This window comes from Haliotis rubra, unplaced genomic scaffold (genome assembly GCF_003918875.1).
Source record: "Haliotis rubra isolate DU_JTF1 unplaced genomic scaffold, ASM391887v1 Scf403, whole genome shotgun sequence".
Lineage (NCBI taxonomy): Eukaryota > Metazoa > Mollusca > Gastropoda > Lepetellida > Haliotidae > Haliotis > Haliotis rubra.
The window spans coordinates 507,578-535,003 of NW_025767084.1; the positions used below are offsets into that span (position 1 = coordinate 507,578).

Below are 27,426 nucleotides of genomic sequence, written 5' to 3' on the forward strand. Positions count from 1 at the left end.
ATTGCAAAACTCACTTGACAATTCGAATAGTGAAACCTCGTACTCACATTGCCGACTACCATTAAAAATTCTGCTTTAGCTAGCGACATTACGAATGTTAACCAACTCAAGATCATTCGGAAATTGGAAATGAACCAAATTTGTTGAAATGGGACACAGTATTTTGACAATAAAAATCTGGCAACTTCAGAATCTCAAGTGTAGTTTTCCTTGCATAGATACAGCAAAAGTCAGCTCATACTGGTGACCTTCTACCTTGCATTCATTAACTTACATTCACGCTGAGTTGTTCCTGGCTTTATCCAGTGGCCTTGACCCAAGGTGACAGCTGTATCTGGTTTCGGTTGACATTATGAAATGGGTTACGCTGTAGGATATGTTGCAGTTGTGGTGTAAAAGCTGCCAAACATTGTCCCAGCTTCAGGTTATACAGGTTAGCTCCAGTGATGGCTCCTGGGAATAAAGTGATGTAAATATTTGTGGTATCTAGATGGGTAGATGGCAGCATGTGTTTGTGGTAGGATGGGTGAGACATGATGGCTGTTTATTATATGTGAGTATGAAGCTGCTGCATTTTGTTGAATTTATGAAAATAAAGATGGGGCAGGTTTACTCACTCCTTAGGAATGTTTTGAAGTTAATGTTTGTGTTTGGGCGAGGGAGTTTTGGTTCCTTAAATGCATATGAAGCCAGAGACCAATTGTGGATGTATTAAAAACAGCATAAAATCATTCCCTCTCTCTCTCTCGTCACGACGGAGACCCATGTTTGATTCCCCGTTCCCCCACCTAGATATTGCTGGAATATTGCTAAAGGTGGTGTATAACCATACTCACTCACTCCAAATGGATAGATAATGTCAGAAACAAAGGAAGATACTAAATCTACCAGCTGATTATGAAAGCTCTCAAGCTCTCTCGCTCTCTTCCTCCCCTCTCTCCCTCTCACTTCTTTCTCTCCCTACCCTATCTCCCTTTTTCTCCTCTCTCTTTCCCTCTCTCTCTCTCTCTCTCTCCTCTCTCTCTCCTCTCTCTCTCCTCTCTCTCTCACACACACACACTCACTCACTCTCGCACACACATCACACACTCATGTAACCATGTCAGTGTATTATTGTAATAACATTTATGCCCTGAACATATGTGACCACAGGGCTGAAAGTAGGGCAGCAGTATGTTGCACAGTATCTGAACTAAACTTGGAAATAATCAATGTCCATATTGTCACTCAGTCACGAGATTTCACTGGGATCGATGGACAGTCAGTCATCTGGGATTTTTCTTCACAGATGATGAAACACAAGCAGTATTTTCTAATATATACTGAAATTTGATATATATCCATAACATTCACTTGTATCATTATGTACTTTACAGTTCGCACTTATTTTATATATATGTTCATTTATTTATTTATTTTAATAATGTATAATTTGTTTTTAATAGATTTCATTGTTTGTTGTGTAAACAAGGTTTCAAGGTTATTTACAACACATATTTTTTTTAATTTGTTCTTACAAATGAGTTGTTTTAGGATTCTTGTGAGAAAATGTACATTTGAACCAGTGTATTAGACTCAGTTTATCCAGAATCATGGGCCTAGATTTTCGAAGCTCTCTTAGAGCTAAGATAGTCGTAAGTGCCATACATTAACATTAACTTACGACTATCTTAGAGCTAAGAGAGCTTCGAAAATCTAGGCCCTGGTGTTCAGGTTGTTGGAATCATTTGCATATATAAAATGAGCAATCAGCAATGATTCAATATCTGGTATGGGGCAGTGGGGTAGCCTAGTGGTTAAAGCGTTCGCTTGTCACGCCGAAGACCCAGGTTCTATTCCCCACATGGGTACAATGTGTGAAGCCCATTTCTGGTGTCCCCTGCCGTGATGTTGCTGGAATATTGCTAAAAGTGGCATAAAACAAAACTCACTCACTCAGTATCTGGCAAATTGGTAATCAGGACAATTTCACTTTACCCTTCATAATAATTGCCAACTGGCAATTCGAAACTGGAGAAGAAGAAGCTTTTCCAAGATGACACTTAACATTGTTTTATCACCACTCTTGCACCCCAGGCGTACAAACAGATAACCATTCTTGTTATAAGAAGCAACTGATGAGATTGGGTGGCCATGCTAATAACAACTACATTTAAAGCTCACACTGCCCATGAAAATGTACTTCCACAGAATAACTGAGTATCACTTCAAACAAAGGAATTCACTACATATAATTAGCATCAGAGTTCAGCTATGCCATCACTGAAATTAAACAATGATCTGGTTCCAGATGGGTGGCCCAATGGTGTCCACCTGGACTGTCGAAAATCGAAAGTTTATAAATTCGATGTTTCGGGTATTACATAAGGAGGTAATTAGGCGTTAACACTATGGCGTTCGACGCTCCGGGCATTAAAGAAAACAAAACACGTTATACAGTACATTCTTTATTGTGGCCACTTTGTTATACGGGCATGCTCGGGCATTTTGTATGAATGAGATATTTAATGGGTAGTTTAATCAATTTGGGGTTTGTTAGAATGTGCTTGGAATTGGTGTTTGTGCCATATCTTGAAATATTTTGCAGCCATAGAGTAATTTAGATTTGATGGGAGTGATTATATAGTAGTAGTAATGTTTGTTTGTTGCTACCCTATTTACTATGTGATAGGTATTTAATAATGTTGAGATCTGACTAGTATTTTTCTTGTATGAATTGACCGTGTTTGTTCCACGTTAAGTGCTAGTTTTCATTAACCCATATTGCTCCATCGTTGGCAAACTGGGATTTCTTTATGTTTTTACTGAGGTTGTTGAATATATCATCAGATTTGATGGTCTATGGAGACCTTAAAGTCTCTGTCAGTTAGAAAGGCTGATGCAAAATTTAGAAGTGCCCCTTTTAAACCTTTTTTTTGCGAAAGCCTCATTAAGTTGTATTAGAAACATTTTGTGTTTCAAGATATTGTGTGAGGCATTTGTTAACCATACCCTCCATGGTTTTGCATGTTAGATGTTACAGATAGTGGCCGATATGATTCGGCTTTGTTTACGTCTTGGCCTTGTTTGTGTTTGGGTATGATAAGGGAATGTTTCCAGGCTTTTTGTATTTGCCCGTTTATCCAAGCTGTATTATAAAGTTTTAGTAGTTGGTTTATTAATGGTTTGGGGGCGTTTATAACATGATATAGCTGATATAGACATCGTTTATGTTACTTACCTACCGTATATGACCGTCTATAAGCTGAATTTTGAGGACCAAAAAAGCAGTCTTTACAGGGGTAAGAAAACAACATTGTGACTTCCAAGTGAACAAACAACAGAAGACGACTTTGTCAGTAGAGACATCAAATTTGCAATTGAACATCACTAGACAAGATTATTTACCTTTTAAGTTATAAGTTGTTTTTGCTGGGCATTGTATTATTTGCAGGGATTAAGATTACCGTATGTATCTGAGCCGGAAATAGCAAACAGCTGTACACACGTTTCCCGGCGAACAAGTTCAAACATGCACAATAATATAACGGGATGAATTCTGACTCGGTCATCAGTAAAATATAATACAAAATACTACTATTTAACCCAAAGAAATATATCCTAGCATTGTGTAATTTTAGTTACAGTTTTTGCTCTATAAATTAATTAAGATTAAGATTACCGTGTGTATTTGAGCCGGAAATAGCAATCAGCTGTGCACACGTTTCCCGGCGAACAAGTTCAAACATGCACAATAATATAATGGGATGAATTCTGATGCAGTCGTCAGTAAAATATAATACAGAATACTATTATTTAACCCAAAGAAATATATCCTAGCATTGTGTAATTTTAATTACAGTTTTTATGTAAAATATATATAATCAACACTAAGGTTATACGGACCCTCATGAACGTGGTAAGCAGAAGTTGTACGCACATGGAATGGGGTAAAATACGGAAGCCATTTAAATTCACACATTTTTACCGATGTTACTGTAAACTAGCAGTCAATGGAAAATGAGGCGGTAATCAGTTCGTGATTGTTGAATGGGGTAAAATAAGCAAGCCAGTTTGTTGCTACAATAAATATGATATTTAGAGAAGCAAAATATATTATGCATTTTCTGTCAACTACACTTCGTTTCGATCCATGAGTAGACACAATATATATAACTGTGAATTCTTTGAATATTGTGGACCAAAGTTATAATTATTGGTAACTGCCAGTTGTCTGTGGTCTGTGTTTGCCGCGATTAGGACCCCATCGCTGGGGATCGACTTATGCACGAAACATACCATTTTAACACTGATTTTAAGGGTCAAGTTTGGGGGTCGTCTTATCCATGGGGTCGTCTTATAGACGGTCATATACGGTAGCTTATATAGTAACATATGTATCCGTGAGATGAAATGTGACAAATCTGATACAAATCTAGTTAACATTTCTCATTTCAACAACAACAGTTGTGTACTTCCGCCTGTATCATTGAGAAGGAAATGTGACAAATCTGCTTCATGTGACAAATCTAACTCAAACTCAACTCTTTTCTCATTTCAACCACAATAGCACTCATGTCTTCTCCCTTGTTAATTAGAGTAGAGCGGATTAGTGCAGTCTTTCTGCTATTCACAGGTTCATGTTCTCCAAGGCAGTCGACACTCTGGGTGTTATTAGAGCATTGTTGAGCATTACCACGCTCCACTGCTTTTCAACAGTCTGGTGTGTATTCGATAAAACATTCGACAGTCCGGGTGTGAACCGGCCCAATCATCTATGGTGCCTAACAGGGCAGCATTGAGTCTTTGAAGGGAATGAAGGTTTCTGGATAGCTGTGTTGACTCATTGCTGCACATAAAGGCAAGAATTTTATGGATGTCAACTTCTTTATTGTGAAGGGTCACGACGTTTCGAAGTATATTCTTACTCCTTCATCAGGTGAATGAAACAAGTAGGAACAGACAGATATGTACATGTTAATACAACAACAGTTATGGGATAACAAGGGAAACCAGTAGTTAATTGGTAGATGGACAAGTGGAAGCCAGGGATTGGTAATCCAGGCATGATTAAGGTAACATGGGTGGCAATTTAATGTTTACTTTCGAAACGTCATGACCCTTCACAATAAAGAAGTTGACATCCATAAAATTCTTGGCTTTTTGTGCAGCATTGCGTCAACTCTGCATTCCAGAAACCTGTTGAATTCCAGTTTCCCCAATTGAATCTCAGTTCTGCTGGTTGATCCCAGTTCCCCCAGTTGAATCCCAGTTCCTGCCACTTGAATTCCAGTTCCCACAGATAAATCCCAGTTCCTCCAGTTAAATCCCAGTTCCTGCCACTTGAATTCCAGTTCCCCCAGTTAAATCCCAGTTCCTGCAACTTGAATTCCTTGTTAAATTCCAGTTTGCCACATTCCAGTTCCCCAGTTAAATCCCAGTTCCTCCAGTTAAATCCCAGTTCCTGCCACTTGAATTCCAGTTCCCCCAGTTAAATCCCAGTTCCCCAGTTAAATCCCAGTTCCTGCCACTTGAATTCCAGTTCCCCAGTTAAATCCCAGTGCTGCCATTTAAATCTCAGTTCCCCCAGTTAAATGCCAGTTCTGCCATTTAAATCCCAGTCCCGCCACATGGATCCTAGTTCTCTCAGTTGAATCACAGTTCCCCCAACTGATGTTCCTATGTTTGTCAGCGACATACTTGTTTAGGTGTTTCCGTAGTGTTAAACCTGCCCTACTTTCCTCCCACATCAAGCTGACATGCCATGCTTAAACTTGTATACTACTCAAAGTATACTATTATACTATTTAACCAACTCACTGACTCACTCTGCCTGTAGCACAGTGGTCAGTGTGTTTGCTTGTCATTCAGCAGGCCTTGGGCTTGATCCCCAGATTTTTAAAGGAGGTCTTTATAAATATCTCTGCAATGACTAATGGACTCTCACAAACTGTATCCCTCTGACTAATTTCAACCCTTCGATTACTGGAGTCAAAATTGTGATGAAGTGATCAATAGCTTTTATCCATTTTGCATCATGAACTAGTTCCTCCTCCTCTTGATTCCTGAGTAGAAATCTTTAAAGAATATCCTGCTTTTATCACTAGCCCACGTTCTTTGAATATTCATATCTTTTTCAGTAATCTGTAGACTGAAAATTGTTTATACCAATTAAGCAGTCAAGCAGTCATTCTTCCTGTAAAAAAGTTGCGAGAAGCTAATGATCGCATGCATAATGAATGCTGGGTAATCGGCCAACGTTCAGCTTGTAACAAGATCTGTCTGGCTGATGCAGGCCAGTTGAGCCACTCGTCTAGACAGTGCAGACAGAAAATCAAAATAACCTGATGAAATCCATCAAGGTACAAGATAGCTGACATTGCTGGCTGGCAACTTGATTTTGTGCGGCCTGGCTCTCAGATTTAATGTGGCATAGTTAACCTAATTTCTGGTATAAAAATTTGACTTTACTGGGCATTGTGAAAATGCTGCTTGCATGTGTTTCCTGGTTTGAGAGCTGTGCCGATCCAGTCATTTAGAGAAACGTGTGTTTCTACCTTCCTTACATTTCTTTTAAAACCTTTTACTGTCGTTTGAGATAATGTAAGGTACATTTTTGCTGGGGTTAATGCTCAGAAAGTGATAAATGATCTGATATTAAAGTCATCAGGAAGCTTGTGTGGGTGGTTATGTTGGTTTAAGCATGTGGTGTAAGTCAATAATTGGCTGGTGTTTGATCTGTGTATCTGTCTGTTGTGGGAGCTGAACATCAGTACCAGTTTTATGAGATGTTATTTATTGGTTCCCACAAGTACTGCTGTATAAGTGTCAGGTTGATATTGACTCCGTTCACAGCTTAGGGCATCTCCTCATATTGATGGGGGTTGGTGTGGTTACAGCCTTGTGGTAAAAGCATTCAACTCGTCGTGCCGAAGACCCGGGTTTGATTCCCCACAATGTGTGAAGCCCATTTCTGGTGTCCCCCAATCATGATATTGCTGGAATATTGCTAAAAGCGGTGTAAAACTAAACTCACTCACCCTCACTCATATTGATGTAGACTTCACATTCACTGACACACGGGTGTTTTTATACATCACTTCTTCAGTACTAACACTGCTTGCAGAGATGCTCATGCTGTTGATCACTGGATTGTCGCGTCCAGACTCGATTATTTACAGACCGCAGCCATGTAGTTGGAATATTGCTGAGTTCAGAGTAAAACTAAACTCACTCACTCACTCTTATTTGTACTTATATTCTTCAGACACCTGAGGGTGGCAAGAATTGTTACAACAAATGATTCTGGAATTAGGGTTGTATCAGAAGCACCCAGATGAATCCCCAGAAATAGGTCAAAATTCTTGTTTCAGTTATTCAGTCACAGGTAATATCTTTGGGTCTTCAAAAAAGTATATCACACTCAAGAAATTTTCAGAAGACTCTGCATACACTTCAGCTAGCTTAAACATATGCACCTGGACTTAAAAAGTACCAAGAATGTAGTTTTTCATAACTTCAACCTTACTAGCATATTTCCAGAACCTTCTGCATATCTGTATACGTGATATGGTTTTTGGGACTGCAAATGGAATTTTTTTGAACTGGGCTCATGTCAAAAGAATACGATATATAATGCTTTGTATGAAGCTCATCCACACATGTATATAACACATTATTTAAAATGAACTGATCAATTGTGTTCTTTTTGTCAGTAAAATGGATATAAATTCAGCATCTCTTAAGAAGTGTTTGTTGTAAAATAATTTGGATAATTGACATCCAAGGCTATATATTCAGTCATCTCTGGTGCCAATATTTAAAGATTTATCTATCTTCTTTGAGACTCCAGCATCCCAAAGACAGTTCATTAAATTCAGCATCTCTCATAAAATAGTTTGGATCAATGATATCCAAGGCTATACATTTAGCCATCTGAACTGTCATTATGAAAGTATCTTTTCTCTTCCAGACTCCAGTTCCCCAAAGACAGTTCATTACAATTCAGCATCTCTCATAAAATAGTTTGGATCAATGATATCCAAGGCTATACATTTAGCCATCTGAACTGTCATTATGAAAGTATCTTTTCTCTTCCAGACTCCAGTTCCCCAAAGACAGTTCATTACAATTCAGCATCTCTCATAAAATAGTTTGCATCAATGATATCCTAGGCTATACATTTAGCCATCTGGGCTGTCATTATGAAAGTATATGTTCTCTTCCAGACTCCAGCTCCCCAAAGACAGTTCCCGTGGAGGCTGCTGAGAAGGTGGAGGAGCTTCCTCCAGAGAGTCCCCCAGCCGACAATGAGTTTGTTAGCGATGCTTTCAACGCTGATGAGTTGAGTGAGGAGGACATCAGAAAGGAGATGGAACAGCTCGGGGTCGGGGAGGACAAGAAGGAGGCCGACTCGAAAGAAGGTAGGTTGAGAACCCTTGTTGTGTCATGTCAGATCTCTTTGTGTGTGAAGATGGCATGTCAAAACCTGATTTTGTCTTGTGTCTGTTGAAGGAAGATCATTCCAACGGCATTGTCTTATGTCAGATCACTGGTGTATTTTGGAGGTCGGTCAAGACGTGTAAGATTGAGAAATTCAAGACACGTGTCTTGTGTCTGATGAAGGAAGGTCATTTCAACGACGTTGTCTCGTGTCTGATCTCTTGTGTATTTTGGAGGTCGGTCAAGAAGTGTAACATTGTGTCCTGTGTATGATGAAGGAATATCCATCCAACTAGATTGTGTCATGTCTAGTCTTTTGTGTATGTTATAAAAGCATGTTCAGATATTCTGGATAATGTCATGTAAGATATCTTTATTATGATGATGGTAATCAGCAGGGGCCTTATTCTCGAAACGTTCGTAGCCCTAAGAATTCTTAACTTTTGTCGTATCCAATGTGTTCAGAATGGGTTTAAGAAGTTCGTAGGGCTACGAACGTTTCAAGAATAGCTTGCCTGATCTGTTAAATTGTGTCACATCTGATATTTGGTGCCTGTTAGAGGTAGACAGTGATCTGCTATCTTGTGTCATGTGAGATATCTTGTATATCTTTGTATCTAGACAAGCTGGATTGAGTCCCATAAGATAGCAAGTGTCTGACAATGATAGGCAGCAGGTCAAGTGTAATAAGTCATGACATTTGAAACAGGTTTTCATAATCATCAAGAGGCCAGATGCAGTTGGTATTGATAGCAATGTATGGAGAGCCCTCCATGATGGTCTTCTGCAAAATAATTCACACAAGTGATTATAGATGCTTTAAGTTGGCTGGTATGGTACTTGTCAGTTGCCTGGACACACACAAAGCATGCTGTATACCGGTCTCCAATATTCTACTAATCCTTCACAGAGTCTGTAGCAGTTTCTGTCAGTTTATTATGTCTGCATGCACACAACAGCATGAGATTATTGTGGTCACTTGTTTCTTGCATCATCAGCACACTCTTAGGCCATTTGACCACCCAGAACTGAGCCAGTTACCAGAAAGTGTAGTGTTTGAAGTGCAACCTTACAGTGGTCACATCCAGCAGTTCCCCTTCACCATCACTGATAGTAACTTACAGGGCCTCGTTTCACAAAGCTATCGTAGCGCTACGACTGTCGTACCTCCTATACTGTAACGTAGACTTACGACGGTCGAAGAGCTATGATAGCTTTGTGAAATGGGACCCAGATTCATCAAACAACAATCGTAGATGGGAGTGACAAGTACTCAAGGTTTCAGTATGCAACATTACTTGTTACATTTCAAAATGTCAAGATTATATTTCAATTTGGTAAACACATAGATGAATTATCTCTCAAAGTTAATGTTCTGGTGCTGTTTGTCTCTGACAAAAGTCATTATTACCCTCAGATTCTTACTACAGTCTAGAAACATATGTAACAATATTATTCATAGATATTTCATACTGTTGGAAAGCTTAGCAGAATTACTTACCACATGTAACGATGCTGAAATTAAGTCAGTAACCAGACAATATTGAACACTGTTTGTATGGCAACTTATCCTAGCAGTGAATCACATTCAGTTGTGACCTGGACACTCAGAGTATCCCTGTCAAAAGTTATGTTGTATATGTTGTGCTCCCATTGAACATTGACATTGATGAAGTCAACTGTTTTGGTCAGTGTCCAATTGATTCAGAGGGCAAAGGAGAGTGTGCAACATTCCTTTTAGATGTATAGAAAGACAATGACTAATTTGGTGATAGTTTCTGTACAAATTTACTTAATTTCTGAACATCATTTATGAAATATAAATTGCACCTCTCCTCGTCACTAAGAGCCACATCCCTGCTTGGCTAGTCAAAAGGGTAGAACCCTTACCACAGATAGTAAAGGAAAACACTCACACAAAAATACCCAAGATAATTCCAGCGGTGGAGGGAGATGATTGATAAATGCTCAGCTGACTTGCATGCTTAGGTGGTTCTGGGTGTCATGCTTCAGACCATGATGATGATGATGATTTGGATAGTGAGGAATGGGAGAAGGAGCTGATGGAGGAACTGATGGAGATGAAGCAGTAGGTAAGACAAGCAGGGATATCCACTCACTCCGGGACCTTCCTAACCTGCTGGTGCTGCTCCTGTGTGTCACTTTCAGTTGGGAAGCCAGTAGTTCCTTGTGTAGTCATACAGCTGGTTAACTAAAATAGCAAAATACAAACACTCTAGGCAAGATTCTATACTAATGCTTTGTCCCTGAATATATATAATTTTGATAGTAACAAAGAAACCCCTTGGATTGAAAAGGAGCCCCAGTGAGTTGGGAGATTCAGGCCTGAGCCAGGGGAAATCTAGACTTGCTTCATTTAGGGCTTAACCATTGCAGGGAGTGCTAGGCAGTAGGGACAATAATGTGGTTCCGGGACTGTGAGACAGACTAGCCATAATCGTGCAATACCTTGGCAATAGAAAGGATTATTTGATTGCAACAGATTTTGGACTGAGAACATCAATAGGAAGAAAATGGTTACCTGGACAGAATGTGTCATGATGCAACTTTGTGTGGACGTAACTCATGTTCTCGAATTAGTGTCAGTTGTCACTTTATGATATGTCAGCAATGTCTCGGTATCAGCAGACATCCACAAGTGATAAGCAGGATGTAATGGTTCCCAACTGAACCTGACTTGGTGTTGGACAATTGCACAGCTCATCAGCAGCTTTGGTGGCAGGGCTAGTTACCAGTACCTCTGTATCAACAGGTTCTCCATATTATATGTGGGCTTTATCATTTAACTATGTGGTGGTTGAACGGTTCCCTGTGGCACCCTGTGGCTTCATATCAGTGGAGTCCTGACATCTCCTCTAACTTCTAACACTACATCCAGCAAGTAACCAACATCATCAGTATTGTGGAAGTTGATGAAGACGACCTACGTGCTTCTTTTATTTCAGCTATTCGTTACAGCTCCATTTTCTCCCAAGAGTCCCTGATTGCTGAAGGTTTTTGTCGTGATTTTTTGTTATTGTTTTGTTTCATTTTGTGTATTTTCAGTTGGTTTTGCTCAGTATCTTCACCTAACTCAGGTGCCCTCGGACATGACTGCCGAGAAAGGTGCATGTTTTTTTAAGTCCCTTACTCAACCATTCTGATCCTACAGTGGACTCTGTAAAGCCATATTTAATTAAATGTTAAAATTAGATCCAAATTTGTCGAAAACTGTGAGGTGTGAAGCATTTTCAGTATCTGGATGAGAAGTACACTATTTGTCGTCGCTTTTGATCTTGTAGCGAATCATCTTAGTATTGCAGTTAATAAATATTAATTTGCTTGCTGGCTTGCTTGCTTGCTTGCTTACATGCTTACTTATGTAGTCATAGTAGTAGGAGTAGTAGGTAATCCTGCTTGGTTCAGGTGTTCATCATCAGCTCAGTCTCTTTTTCTCCTCAACAATCAGCAAAACCACCAAATGGGACTTCTCCCGGGAACACTGCTTAGTTCTCCCCATCAAGTGTCTAATTTAGCATGGGCGGTTGGGGAAGCCTAGTGGTTAAAGAGTTCACTCGTGACACCGAAGACCAGGGTTCGATTCCCCACATGGGCACAATGTGTGAAGCAATATTCTGGTGCATTTCTGGTGCAATATTGCAAACAGTGGTGTAAAACTAAACTCACTCATTCACTCAAATTTAGCATGGCCTTATCATGCCAATGTCCCTACTCCGAAAGCTTGTGCATTCACACCTCGTACTCATGTTTCCTCATGTCTTTCTTATGCCACTTGAAGCCCTTTTACCAGGCTATGGAGCTCATGCATGTATATACATGTACAAGAGATGGCTTATTTTGGCAGCTCAGAGTCCACTGTTAATCCTTGCTTTTATCTTTTACATGCAAGTAGAAGCTGACCGCCAAATGTTGCACATTTGAATCAGTGCTCAACATCCATATATTGCAAATTCTTTAACTTTGGGAGCTTTTTTTTTTCATTCAATTCTATTTTATGTTATTTCTTTTATTTATTGTAATGAATAATTGGAATGGGTTTGTTGCTTTCATTTGTATGTTTTGTATGTGCATTCCTACACATGGACCATGTTAGCTCCACACAGCCTTGCCTACAGTGTGTCATCCTTGCCATCATTATAAATTGTACATACTTGCTTCTTATTTATGCTATTCTATGTACCAATATTTAGTAAAAAGAATTGTTTTTTGTTATGTATGTCTCGCATTGCTTCAGTATTTGGTTGGATGTCATTCTGTTGGTGTATCATTTTCAACAGCACGTCTCTAGCAAAGATTTTGATGACAAGAGCTTGCACTTGTTATAGATCAAAATATCTATGTAAGGGTGATACAATGACCTATTCAAGCTGACTCTGTCCTTATCTCAATAAAAACGAAATCCTAAGGATTCACAGGAATATTTAATGACAATGTTGTAAGTAGTCTTATACTTGCAGAAGGAGAAGGGACAACAAGGCCAGGAGTTGGTGAACTGAATAAAAGAAGAGTTTCCCCATCCTCTTTCTGTTTTACAGGTTAGGGAGTATCCCAATGGGAGGAGGAGCTGCAGGAGGAGCTTGCTTCAAACCCCTTTCTCGCCCTCTATTTTCCAGGCTAGGATATACTCCAGTAGTACGATCTCCAAAGTTAGATGGTGCAAGGATCACTGTCTTGATTTAACCACCACTACATCACCACTTCTCCCCCCAACCCCTCCCCTACTCTGTTTTCCAGGTGAAGAGATACCCCCAGAAGGATGACCTCCAGATGTGGATGAGATGTAGGACTGACCACATTCTTCATTGTAAACCCTGTTCTTCGTCTCTTACCCGTGAAGGTCCGGGTTAGAATATTGATCTTCAGTAACCCATGCTTTTCGTAAGAGGCGACTAACGGGATCGGGGGGTCAGGCTCACTGACTTGGTTGACACATGTCATCGGTTCCCAATTGCGCAGAGCATCGGTCGATGCTCATGTTGTTGATCACTGGATTGTCTGGTCCAAACTGGATTATTTACAGACCGCTGCCATATACAGTAGAACACAGATATAACGAACTCCAAGGGACCAAGAAATTTAGTTAGCTATATCCGTTGTTCGTTATTCACATTTGACCGCCATCTTGGATTGTAGAGATGTAGACATTCACAGACATTACCTATATCATGTTGATAAATATGAAGTTTATTTTTATAATAAAATTGAAATAATACAACTACAACTTTAATAAATTTATTTTTTAATGAAAATGCAAGCTTACATTTATAATGTCCAGATAAACCACGAAAGAAGCAAAAACTGTAGTGATTTTTTTTCCATTTGTGACATGTCATAACATGCCCGTGCCTTTTTCTTTTATATTTTCATTTTTATGTAATGAGGCTTTCCGACACAACAACGGGAAATACCTCCGTTTTCGAAGCTTCGTATGAATAACATGCGAGGCGAATCGTGTGGTGTCTGGTATCGTTCGACAGCTCTGGAACATCAACAATATCACTGTACCCTCGCCGAGAGTATTTTCAGAGTTGTAAAAAGCAATTTTATTGGATAAAGATTGGTTTCTAATGACGCTTTTCGCCACAGTCTGCTATAAGGATCGTGATTGGTCAAAATCAGACACGTGACCTAAGGCAGCCAATTATACTACGGCAATGGATACCGTCCTCGTCAATGAAAACGGTTGTTGAATGGGTTAAACACGATATGTTTGTTTTGTTAATTAATTAATGGCCATCAATCAATGTTGATTCACCGCCAACAAGATTGATGTATACTGTACGGCTAAGTGGCTGAGCTGACACTGAGTGAGTTCGCTAATCACGTCGTTAATTGGGTCTTGGGGGTAGTAAATCAGTTCGCTATAGCCGTTAATTCGCTACTCACGAGTTCGTTATTCACGTATAATTTTAATGATATTATAAAGGACTGTTGACGGGACTTTTAAATTTGTTCGCTATATCCGTTTGTACGCTATATCCGTGTTCGCTATATCCATGTTCTACTGTAGCTGGAATATTGCTGTGTGCGGCGTAAAACTAAACTCACTCACTTTTTGTCTCTGTTTTGCAGGTGAGAAGGTACCTCAGAAGGATGACCTCCCGGTGTAGATGAGATGGTGAACCGATCACTATCCTGATTCTAACCCCTTTTTCTCTCCCTCTGTTTTCCAGGTGAAGATATGCTTCAGAAGGATGACCTCCAGGTGTGGATGAGATGGTGAACCGATCACTATCCTGATTCTAACCCCCTCTCTCCCTCTGTTTTCCAGGTGAAGATATACCCCAGTGGGAGAAGGAGCTGCAGCAGGAACTCCAGGAGTATGAGATGGTAAATGAAGGGGCTGATTTAGAAGATGACGACTTGGAGAAGGAGATTCTGAAGCAGATAGAGCAAGAGGCCAACTCTCTGACATAGAACTTGTACATATATGGGACATGGGAACAAGTGTTGAATAGTGGAGCCATGGTAAAATGCCACCGGATGAGCATTCTCTGTATTGTTCAATGTTAATCTTGGTTGTTTTAAGAAGCTTTACATTTTCTTCTTTACTGCTGATAAGCAAACATGATCATAGTCGTGTTAGGGAGCATCCATTTGATTTGTATGTTTAGGGAATGTGTTTTCGTGTTTCTGAACAATCTGATTGGGATCAATTCACTGAACACCATCAAACAATTTATTCATTTTCACTGTCAACTCAAAATGTTTAATGTTTGGTTATTCTCCATGACACAAGTTACTCCTTTTTCTGGCATTGCCATCAAATTATTCATTTCAGGCATAATTTTGAAACCCCTCTTCCCTCCATTGGAATCAAATGGATGCTCCGTGATTGATGTAGGTTGCAACGGTACATTCCATACCAGACTGTTTCTGTCATCAGCTTTGATCATATTATGGCCTGAACAACACATGTTTATTTTGTTTATGGGTTTTGCAGTGATGGAAATTAAGCTTGAAAGTCCAGGGGTCCTTGTCATAATCCTCTTGTACGATGATTGGGGCTGGCTATTTAGAGATCGTAGAGATCGATAATCATTAACTAAATATCGATTGGTTATCGATGAATATCAGAGACATAACTTTGAGCAAAAATGCCAAAAGAGCCTGAAAGAAATGAATATATTCCACATCACTTGTGAGTCACTATGAGTCACATGGTTACAAACAAAACAGCATCCTGAACATAATTTAGAAGCAGACCTAAATTTGTATTTTGTGTTAGAAAATGAAAACTTGTTTCCTTCACAAAGGACAATGTACGATGTCATCAATAACACACTTTTCATATTGATAATCATTAATAATTTTTCCTATCGACGATATTTCCGATTATATATCATATTCGCCAGCCCTAACGATGGTACAATTACTACATGAACAAACCTCAAGGACTTCCTGTAATGTATTGATTTCAACAAACCTGTCATTTCTGTTGTGATAGTACCAAAATGTTTTCATTCTGTGACTGTATGTTGAAGTTTGTTGAGGAAAATGTTTGATACTGAGTCAGCATACTGGTTTATGCAGCACATAATGTATTCTTTTGAAAGCTGAAATACAAGTATCTGAAGTGGGCACCGTCAGTTTTTCACAGGTTGTTATCCACTAACGCCCCTTCATCAACCAAAAACACACATGGCTGCCTTGTGATGTACTTGGGGTTAAAGTGTTCACTCATCTCAGCAAAGACTTAGGTTCGATTCCCCACATGGTACAGCGTGTGAAGCCCATTTCTGGTGTCCCCTTTGGTGATATTGCTGGAATATTACTAATAGCGGCATAACAGTTAACTTTCTGTGATCTAGTCCTTCTTTTCAACCAGTTAAGTAGTGTCCTGATTCGATGAGTGGGAAATCAGGAAGACACAGACCAGTGAGCTCTCATTTAATATCACAGAGGCGGTGGGGTAGCCTAGTAGTTAAAGCATTCACTCTTCATGCTGAAGCCCCAGGTTCGATTCCCCACAGGGATACAATGTGTCAAGTCCATTCCTGGTGTCCCCAGTCATGATATTGCTGGAATATTGCTAAAAGCAACGTAAAACCATACTCACTCAATAAAAGTGATGTTAAACTAAAACTCACTCACTCACTAACTATGATTCACAGTCAGTAGTGTGTGCAATGTGCATTTTGGTGTCAGCGCTACATGCTATTTCCCTGTCAGGCATGGTAGGATTTACACAAAGGTCACTTATAATGTGTTCCTTGTTGACTTTCATGAGTTATTCATGGCATCGTTTCAACAGCTGACGATAAATAGACACCCTCACCACACCACTATGCCAAAAGGTAGCTGTGTGTGTTCACCAGTGTTGGAGGAACATAGTTTATTGAAGGGTTTTTCAGGTATTTTTTCTCAATATTTGGGTACCCGTGAAGTATTGCTGATGGGTTGAGACTGAGCTCTGAGTGTCAGAAACTGTCGGTGAAGATTCCAAGCGAAATTTGCTTGTCATGTGGGAAGACTTGAAGTGCTCACATGAGTTATATTATATTCATATCTGTGATAAAATCAACACTTTTGTGGAGTTTGATTACAAATGTGGGGGTTATAAATTTTATAATCAAGGTTGAATTTTCAGAAGAAATAATGGTGATGGAAATTTGCTACATAATGAAAGAGACAACAAGTATAATGATGTTTATTTATGTATCTTGATTTCTACATGTCTTGTTTATCGTGTACATATGTATTTTTGTTGTTTGTTCAAGAATTGATATGTTTTAGTTTATCAGTAACATAGATCTATGATGCTGTAATGGACATGAACCATCATCCTTGATGATCAAGGGTGTGCCATCTCAATTCTGTTTTGATAAATACCCTGGAAACAATAGCTATCAAAGCTGCGATCTAAACTCATTCAAAAGGCACAGTCCAAATAAATCTGGGCAGTTGGGTAGCCTAGTGGTTAAAGCGTTCGCTCATCACCCGAAGACCCGGGATCAATTCCCCACATTGGTACAATGTGTGAAGCTCATTTCTGGTGCCTCCTGCCGTGATATTGCTGGAATATTCCAGAAAGCGGCATAAAACTAAATTCACTCACTCACTCCAAATAAATCCATCCAGTGAAATTACTCATATCAGTTCTCTACATGCTAACAGATGCGTAGCCAAGATGAAGATGAAAATTTCACTTATGGCATTACTATGGTGGTGATGGGGTCCAGGGTGCCGATGTCCAAACTTCTAGACGCTACGACTAGCGTAAGTCTATGTTAAGGTATAGGAGTTTTGGTCACCTTAGCAAAGCTTTGAACAATGGCATCCAGGGTTTTTGTCAAAATAGTAAGGCGATGACTTATCCTGGGTAATCAAGGACGACACTTAGATGTATATTCTCAACATGTTTTGCACATATTTCAATGGTAATTCCTCTGTTCTGACACATGCTTCCTGTTTTTACACCTTTTTATTCTTACCAGACTTTTATCAGAATTTTGTTTCATTATTTGTTAGCATCCCGTTGGGTCATGATCAGCTGATTTTTCTATTATGTGAAATCCTTCAAATGAACTGATTTATGGTAGATACAGGATATATCTCAACATGCATGTGGCTCAGGAGGAGGTTAGGGGGCCCTCAAGAGGTGCAGCGTAGGAGTCTCACATTATTGGAAATTGTGTTCTCAATAAGTGTTCAACCTCTGTTTGTCTAGACCTGGCTGACAGGACTGGGTGATCAGACTTGCTACCTTTGCTGCATGTCATTGTATCTCTGTAGTCCCTAGTCTGTGTGATCTGTGATTCTAGCTGATCATGGCTTAGGATACACAACCCAGCTGGAGACATCACAACAGGTCTGCATATTCTTTGCCTTCTGTTCCATCAATAACCAGCTTGTAATCGGGGGATTCCTATCTTCATAAAAATCTTTCATGGTACATTTGTAGCATGATACAGCATTCTGGTCACCAGTAGAAGTATTTTGAAAACAAAAGGAGTATCTTCATAGAAACACGTTTTTCATGTAATACACATAACAGAATTGATTTCACTTCAGACCCAAAATATGTTAATTGTTGACATAGTAGCAAATACACAGACAATCTATGGCCGATGCAGATATCAGTTAGATGGAACATTTAATTAGTTTCATTCTGACAAAGTCATTGTACTACAGTAGAGATTGCAATCAAAGCCTGAATACATGACCAAGAGATGTAATTGTTTACCAATATGAACACATATTTTACCTATTCATGCATGTTAGGTATATTGCCAGGAAATACTGTCCTCCAGAGCCCTGTTTCACAAAGCTCGCGTAAGCCTAAGATCTCGTAACTTTTTTCGTAGCATTTGTACCTCTTATACTGTAACATAGGAGGTATGGATGCTGTGAGAAAGGTTTCAAGATCTTAGGCTTACGAGAGCTTTGTGAAACGGGGCCCAGTAATGTTATTGCCTGTTTAGAGTTGCCTTGCCAAGAAAATGTCAATATGTCCCCCATCCTGTAAAGTGCAGACAAATGTGACAGTTGATGAGTTGCAGACTGACATAAACGAGATTGCACTGCAGCCACTTACTGCAACCCTTTCAATTACCAAATAGCCTTTCCTGTACTGCCGGCAGTAGAATAAATCAGGACATTAAATGTGAGGGCAGCTCCAGCAAACTCATCTGAGTAGATTCTGTTGTCTGGGACAAGAGTCAAGAATAACTGATCATGTGTTTAGCAAATACCACAGCTTGGCCATCAGAGTAGGTTTGGCATATATTAGAGTAGGTTTGGCATATATTGGAGTAGGTTTGGCATATATTGGAGTAGGTTTGGCCACATCTATACATTAAGTAATCCTTATTAATGTGTTAGGGGCAGTGTGGTAGTGTTCGATCATGCCAATGACCCAGGTTCAATTCGATACATGGGTACTGTGTCTATACTGTTTGTTAGACAACCTATCACAGCTATGGCAGAGTAGTGGGTGTGTCGTACAGATTGCGAGACCTTGTTCACCTGACCTTGTATCGGTAATCTTCCATGATAGCAATGCAGTGGGTGTATGTGGCACCAACTGAACATGCATTGTCAGCAAGTTTCAAGTATGTGAAGCCCCTGTAAATTCATTCTTGTAGAGACACGGCCTGTGTGTAGTCACATGTGCCAGTTTAACAGCACTGTCAACTTAAGGTTTAGCTGCAGTGAGTAGCAGGAGAGCTAGGGGTAGTTCTAACAGTGATGCTGAAGGGTAAAGATCCCAACACCCTAAGCCTGCTTGTCATAAGAATAACTTCACATGGCAGTTTTGAAGATTACAATGATGTGATTTTTGTTTGTTTGTGTGTTGTTTAACGCCACACTTAGCAAAATTCCGGCCATATGACGGCGGGCCAGACAATCCATTGATCAACATCATGAACATCAATCTACTCAGGATACAATGACATATGTCAACCAAGTCAGCGAGCCTGACCACCTGATCCCATTAGTCACCTCTTATGACAAATATTGGTTTCTGAAGACCAATTCTAACCCGGATCTTTGCGAGTCATTAATGATATGAGCTGTCTTTGAAAGTAATGCTTTAAGGAAAGCTGATTTGACAGGATATATTTTTAACTTGGGAAAGGAAATCCCTGATGAATTTTTGGCAGGACAATTGTGTTTCTTCTTCCTGAATGCCCCAGCAGAGAGTCAGGAGATCAGCAGACAATGACATCACCGGACAGAGCTTGTTGACATTGTCATAGCCAGGCATGGGGGTTAGCTCAACAGGGTCAGGGTCAAGTCCAAACTGAGATTGCTATTTATACTACATCAAGTAGAACAAGGCATGTGGGGTGTTTTTGGTGGGGGGTTCAGAAAAGTCTGTGGCATATATGGATGCCATAACATTCCAATCATTCATGTTGATACAGAGATAGGAATGATATGTTTGTCCAGTGTTGGCATCTTTAACATTGTACTACAATGAATACAGATCTGTGATCAATCCCCCAAACAGGACTCGGGCTTACTCTAAACCACCTTGCAACTTATGAGTCCCTATCTACAAAACCTTCGTAGCACTACGACAATCGTAAGCCTATAATAAAGTGTAGAGTTACCACAGGTTGTAACATTTACAAACGCTTTCTGGATCGGGACCATGGTATCTATCACTCAGAAGTGATGTCATAGTTTGTTTCTCAGTTGGTCAACAAAGTTCCCAACATAAAGGACACTGTTGGGAGACCTGATTAAAATGGGTCCATGGCAGTATACTGATAGTAAGAATAAACAGACCATTTGTAACTAAATAGAGTCGTGGGTTAGGCTCAGTGACTTGTTAACTGATGTCATCATACTCGTCGTTTTAGTGTTCATAATATCAATCACTGGATTTTCTAGTGCAGAGTCAATGAGTTCCAGTCCACATGTTAGAGCTGGAATAATGCTAATAAGGAAAGGAATGATAATCCTGGTGAGCATTAACTGAATGTAATTAAAACCTTATCACTTTCCTGTTAAAAGAATAGGTTGTTTTCCATTTCCTTTTAAAATAGATACGGCTTACATGTGTCAAAGGAGGTAAGCCATGTTAACAAACGACAGACATGCACAGAGGTTTGAGAATAGCTTGCAGCATAATTAGCCCGATAATCTGTCTCAGCTATAGGCACAACGTTATTATCTCTGCTGCATTTGGGTTTGTAACCGCAGAAGGAATTCTGAAGTAAAACCAGTCCTGCAAAAACAAAATATGAAAAACTTTTCTTGCAGTTAATGAACCCATATCTGTTTTGACAGTCACTGCTCTCTTTCCCTCAGCACATCCCCCCTTTCCTGGGTAATTTATCTTGATTATATGTGTACATTTATTATTAAAAAATAGGTTTACCTTACCATGAAATCAATTTATTCTGTCATTAATCATTCCGTGATCGTGGCCTAGATGTTGACTCTGTTGCACATGTAATTATGATGGATTACTTGGGACAAGATGAGGTTGTTTGCTTGGCATGCAACAGCCATTATGAGGGGCATGATTCATCAGCTAATTGCAAACCGTGGCATATCATCTATGTTAGGAAAGACAAGGGTTTATATGTCAAATACTTCATTTATAAGCTAAACAGCCTTCTGATTCTCCTCATTTACCTTGTCGAGTTGAATCTAAATTTTGTTGAGGGAACATGAAATGTGATGAGGTGTCAGTCTGATGCTTTGTCAAGAGCAACAGAAGCTGGTTTATCTTATGCTCGGAGTTGTGAAGCAGATGCAGGTCTTGTAATGTAATGCAGGGAGAAGTAATCGTTATTGTTGAGCACAACATGAAACCTAACAGTCAATAGCTTACCGTAACACACATATTGAATAGAATATTCAATTAAGCAAGTTCATGGATAGTGTCACATTTCTGTTTTAGGGGCATAATGAGAAATAATTCTTGCACGTTGTATTATTGCAGTTAATCTGAAGATAACAATGTTGCATTTTCTGTCATTTGTTTTATCCACTTGATTAGTTCCAGTTATGTTAATCCTTCCAAACTGTTTATTTTACTATCGTGCAAGGATCCAGGTCCCCATCGCATGTATAACTAAATTAAGCAAACTCACAAACACTTCAAATTCTGGGTCATGTCCAGAACTCTATGTGAGGTTTAACAACTTATAATAATTGCACAAAAAAATTGTCAATTATTTGGCAGTTCACTCTCTGTTCTGTATGTACTTTTTTTTTCTTTTCTTTTTGGACTGCATCCTGCATTCTTCAATCTAATTTGCTGTTCATTCAGTAGGTTTATGTCAATGTTCTCATGTTTCAGCTTTGTCCTTTGACAAATATACAACACTTGCACAAAAAGATCTCATTTTACCTCAAATTTCCAGACACCTTAACTTTCAGATTTACTGATTTCTCAACTATCACCTTTATCACTCTTAGAATTTCTTGGGCACTTTAAGAACTAATTACATTTGGCATTGACATGAGGACAAAGTCAACTAGCGAGTCCTGTGTGCAGGCATAATAGGATAGAGATAAGAGGGCCATGCACGCAAGCTGTTGTAGCCTGTAATTATATACAGCGTTCCTCCCTAATAGCATATGACCTAGACATCATCCTTGTCTCTCTCACCTCATCAGTTATGCAGTCAGGCTACCGACACCATGTATATGCAGGATAGCATTGTTGGATTATACTACCAGATAGTCATCTCAAGGGAGACCACATTTCTAGGTTACTGGAGACAGTTCTGTCTCGAGTTCAGCAACTGGTTGAACCATTGAATCTTTCTAATTTGTACATTTGCACTGATGGAAACTGGGGTATGGTTATGCACGGAGTAGATTTGAAACCACTGTGAACCTGAACTGCCATCATGTCTAGTCTGTCAGTAGTTGATATGTCAGCAGATATGTATTCATTACATGAAATGCACAATCATGTAATTTACAGACTGACATGAAGAATGACAGCATTGCAATCCACTGACAAGACATTCTGTACAAAGTAATTCAACTAGTTGTCCTGAGACAGCTACTGGGCAAAGTCAAATTGGAAGTCAAAAGACCATCCGAAACCCACATTGTCTGTAGACTTAAAATAAATACTCATGATGTTGATCACTGGATTGTCTGGTCCAGACTAAATTATTTATAGACTGTCGCCATATAGCTGGAATATTGCTGAGTGCAGCGTTCAACAACAAACAAACATAAATAAATATCAATGTACCTTTTAACAACCCAGATACACAATGTCACAGTTTAACACAAGTCATAAATTACTGACAGAGACAGAAAAGTAACTCAAGGCAGTAAAGCAGTGTTCCTTTAAGTTCCCAGCAGTGCATCTGTAGGTATGTGTATGTATATGTATGCTTGTATAGCACCTTGATAGGTATACCTGTAATATAGTTCTCACTTTGTGTACATAGTTAGGTATGTAACATTGTCAGGAATTCCTATGTGGATGTACATAGTATTAACATACACCTGTGTGGTCAGAAACATTAGGGTGGAATAAAGGTGATTATAACACAGTTCTTTGTTGTACTTTGCACCATGGTCACTTCGGGGGACTTGATGCTGAAGAAGAAAGTCCGACAAGTTTGGTGGTTCACAGGATCACAATTTTCCCAATGTGTCAGCTGGTCCTTTATCTTGTTGACCAGCATGCATATGTTATCTCTTGAAATGTATGTTTCTCTAAAGAGCAAGAGAGTGAGTTATAGCAATATCCCAGCTATATTGCAGCGGTCTGTAAATAATCGAGTCTGGACAAGACAATCCTGTGATCAACAGCATGAGCATTGGTCTACACAATTGGGATACGATGACATGTGTCCACATTAGTCGCCTCTTGCGACAAGCTTGGGTTACTGAAGATCAATTCTAACCCAGATTTTCAAGGGTCGTTTCTCAAAAGAAAGTCATTGAACAGTATTTTGCAGTGATAGGTGAGGCCACCACTTTCTGAAAAGAATTTACTTCTTTTGAGCAAAAGGTGAGAATTTATGGATGTCAACTTCTTTATTATGAGGAACATACTAGTTCATAAGGGTGAATGAAGGATTAAGAATATATTCTGAAATGTGGTGTTCCTCGTAATAAAGAAGCTGACATCCATACATTCTCCATAGTGAAGATCCGGGTAAGAACTGATCTTCAGTAACCCATGCTTGTCGTAAGAGGCAACTAACGGGATCGGGTGGTCAGGCTCACTGACTTGGTTGACACATGTCATCGGTTCCTAATTGTGCAGATCGATGATCATGCTGTTGATCACAGGATTGTCTGGTCCAAACTCGATTATTTACAGACCGCTGCCATACAGCTGGGCTATTGCTGAGTGCACCGTAAAACTAAACTCAATCAATACATTCTCAACCTGTACTGAAAAGAAGTTAAATTATTTCTAGAAAGTGGTGAAAGGTAACATATGTAACCCAAGTCTTCCATATTACTACAGAAGCCTGTCACCTGAAGCATACAACTTTTAAGCAGCAACAGAAGTTCAGTTATGACAAGGTGTTCATGAAAACATGAGTTCGGTATGCTGTCCAAACAGAATGAATGACATGACAGCAATGGTAATCACTGTGAATCTTGCATAGATGAAGAAACAGCAACGGTAATCACTGCAATTCTTGCATGGATGACAAAGCAGTGAATATAATCAGTGTGAATCTTGCGTAGATGACAAAACAGTGAAAATAATCAGTGTGCATCTTGCATAGGTGGCAAAACAGTGAAAACAATCAGTGTGCAACTTGCGGGGATGACAAAACAGTGAATATAATCAGTGTGAATCTTGCGTAAATGACAAAACAGTGAAAATAATCAGTGTGCATCTTGCATAGGTGGCAAAACAGCGATGTTAATTGATGTAAATTAACGGAAATAACAATGATAGTAATCACTAATCAGCTAAACCTTGTATACTGGACAAAGCAATAACGATATTCATTGCGAGTCTTAAATAGCCCACGTACCAACGAATATAATCGGGTGATTCTTGCATACCAAAAAATCCAACGAACATGATCAGGGCGAAACTTGTATACTGCACAAAGCAATGGTTGAGTCTTGCATGATGGACAAAGCGATGGTCATCATGGTGTATCTTGGATTTGTTAACGAATATTGGACGCAGCTTCATTTGTCTCCCAGACCCTAGAGAATAAATTAAAGAAGAGTCCAACTCAAGTCTACAATCATTTGGCACAGATGACCCAGCTCTGTGCCAAGAAATTTAGGATTGGTCTGTGCTCCAAGTGGATTTGTTTCGTATGCAAATATATATTATGTAATACACTTTATTTCTGGTACTAAATGTCAGTCTAGGACCCCCGTGCCCTTGGCAATGTGACCAGAGAGTCAGATCGGAGCATGACAAACAGATAGCTTTAGTAGCCCATGGTTTGGTGTCGCAGTGACCACTACAGCGATAACCCCTATTGTCTCCTGTCTATCGGATCCAGACACCACAGCAGGCGCGTGTTCCCGTACACGTCAGACTTAACGCCATTATCGCCGGTCAGACTGATCCAGCTACCGGACCAGGTCACAAGCTGGTTACGAAATGATAAGAGTTGGATTGCTTTCCAAGCCTTTTTGTTCAAAATGTCTTTGAAGATGTTTCAGCGCTTACATATCAATCATTTCAGAATTACAGCTTAGAAAGAACTGCTAAACAAATTACAGAGGATACCCAACGACGATGTGATTGCCGATTATACTGTAAACGTTCACACTGGCAAAAATGGACAAGGCCACAGTTAAGGATTTTTGGTTTATCGATTCGACGCAAAAGATAAAAGACTCACTAAATATCAGTCTAAGTAAACTTAGCCTCAGTACTATTCGTTACACTCCTCTATTGGAGTATAGTAGTGTAACGAATAATACTGAAGTTTACTTAGACTGCACTAAATATACAATACAAATTGTTATGCGAGATACGAGTACAACATGATTACAGTAACTATGACCTTTCAAGAATGAGTCCGTGAGGTTGGTTTCACGCCGCACTCAGCTATATGGCGGCGCTCTGTAAATAATAGAGTCTGGACCAGACAATCCAGTGATCAACAGCATGAGCATCGATCTGCGCAATTGGGAACCGATGACATGTGTCAACCAAGCCAACGAGCCTGACCACCCGATCAGTCCAAGAATAATTGTCGGGTAGCCTAATGGTTAAAGCGCTCGCTCTTCACGGGACTACAGGACTACACGGGTTCGATTCCCCATTTGGGTTCACCATTTCTGGTGTCTCCTGTCGTGATAATGCTGGAATATTGCAAAATGCGGCATAAAACCATACTTAATCAACAATAATTGATGACTTGCCAAACTTGAAGTCTTCAACCACAGTGTTCGGTATGGTAGCCTTGTGGTTAAAGTGTTCGGTGGTCACGCGGGGAATCGAACCGGGTCTTCAGCGTCACGAGCGAACACTGTAACCACTAGGCTATCCCCGCTCCTCCTATAGGGAATTTGGGCGGCTAGTCAAATATGATATTTGTTGAAAGGCAAAACGCGACTGTTTCCAGAAGGCACTGTATATACCACCCACTCAAACATCCCCTCGGCCTCCAGCTATAACCATACTCTTAGTCTCGGATAATATATAACTGATAGAAACACACCACCCTCATGACCCTGGAGACAGGAGATTCAGAACCAGAGGAAACTCTACACTCGGCATTACAAATAGGGCATATGAGGCGGCCAACGGGGTCCGGTGGACAGGATCGCTGACTTGGTTGCCACATGTCATCGTATCCCGAATGCGTCTGTTTCAGACCGCTGCCATATAGCTGGAATATTGCTGAGCGCAGCGTTAAACAACAAACAAGCAAACTAAACCAATTGCGTAGATCGATGCTCATGATGTTGATCACTAGATTATCTGGTCCAGACCGGATTATGTACAGACCGCAACCATATAGTTGGATTATTGCTGGTGTTAAACAACAAACAATCAAATAGGGTGGAGAAATAAAATGACAGAGACATGGAGCCACAACACTTAACATAAAACTGTGAACTACAACACTCGTGCCTTTTCCAGAATGTAGAACGCAGTAGATAATTAGACCCATGGCCCTGTGGAATGTCGCAACTGGCCACCTGTTGGACGAATATATAGTTCCAGAAATACTGTTATCTTATCTAAAAATTATTAGTATAACAAAATTTAGTCTGTCATGTACAGATCAAGCGAGCTTCATCGTGTTGTGGATGACTGGCAACAAAGTTTATCCGGTTACAACAACATGTATTCTGTAATTTAACATGCATGAAACACAAGCAATTCGTATAATATCTATGTACAATGCATCTACATTGCCTATCTATCTAAGTTGTATATCTATCTATAAACGTTGCCTATCTATCTACGTTGTATATCTATCTATATACGTTGCCTATCTATCTGCGTTGTATATCTATCTATCTACGTTGGATATCTATCTATATACGTTGCCTATCTATCTACGTTGCCTATCTATCTATCTACGTTGTATCTACGTTGTATAT

At 39.7% G+C, this 27,426-nt stretch overlaps 1 protein-coding gene and 1 long non-coding RNA gene across 7 annotated transcripts in view; both read left to right on the forward strand.

The window, feature by feature from the left end:
* LOC124287645 (synapse-associated protein 1-like) overlaps positions 1 to 16,023 on the forward strand; it is a 71,694-nt gene extending 55,671 nt beyond the window's left edge. For 2 of the 6 annotated variants that reach the window (XM_046724146.1, XM_046724147.1), the window contains 3 exons: positions 8,208 to 8,402; positions 11,488 to 11,547; positions 14,714 to 16,023. In XM_046724146.1, coding sequence (XP_046580102.1) covers positions 8,208 to 8,402; positions 11,488 to 11,547; positions 14,714 to 14,859 — 401 coding nt within the window. In that variant the 3' untranslated portion in view covers positions 14,860 to 16,023. Of the gene's footprint in view, positions 1 to 8,207; positions 8,403 to 10,410; positions 10,515 to 11,487; positions 11,548 to 14,713 lie in introns of all 6 variants that reach the window. The other 4 variants (XM_046724149.1, XM_046724151.1, XM_046724150.1 and 1 more) reach the window with 4 other exon arrangements.
* A 91-nt stretch (positions 16,024 to 16,114) lies between these two features.
* LOC124287646 lies at positions 16,115 to 23,423 on the forward strand. Its single transcript, XR_006901298.1, has 2 exons — positions 16,115 to 19,158; positions 19,201 to 23,423. It is a non-coding gene; the product is annotated as an uncharacterized LOC124287646 (long non-coding RNA).
* Positions 23,424 to 27,426: the final 4,003 nt, after the last annotated feature.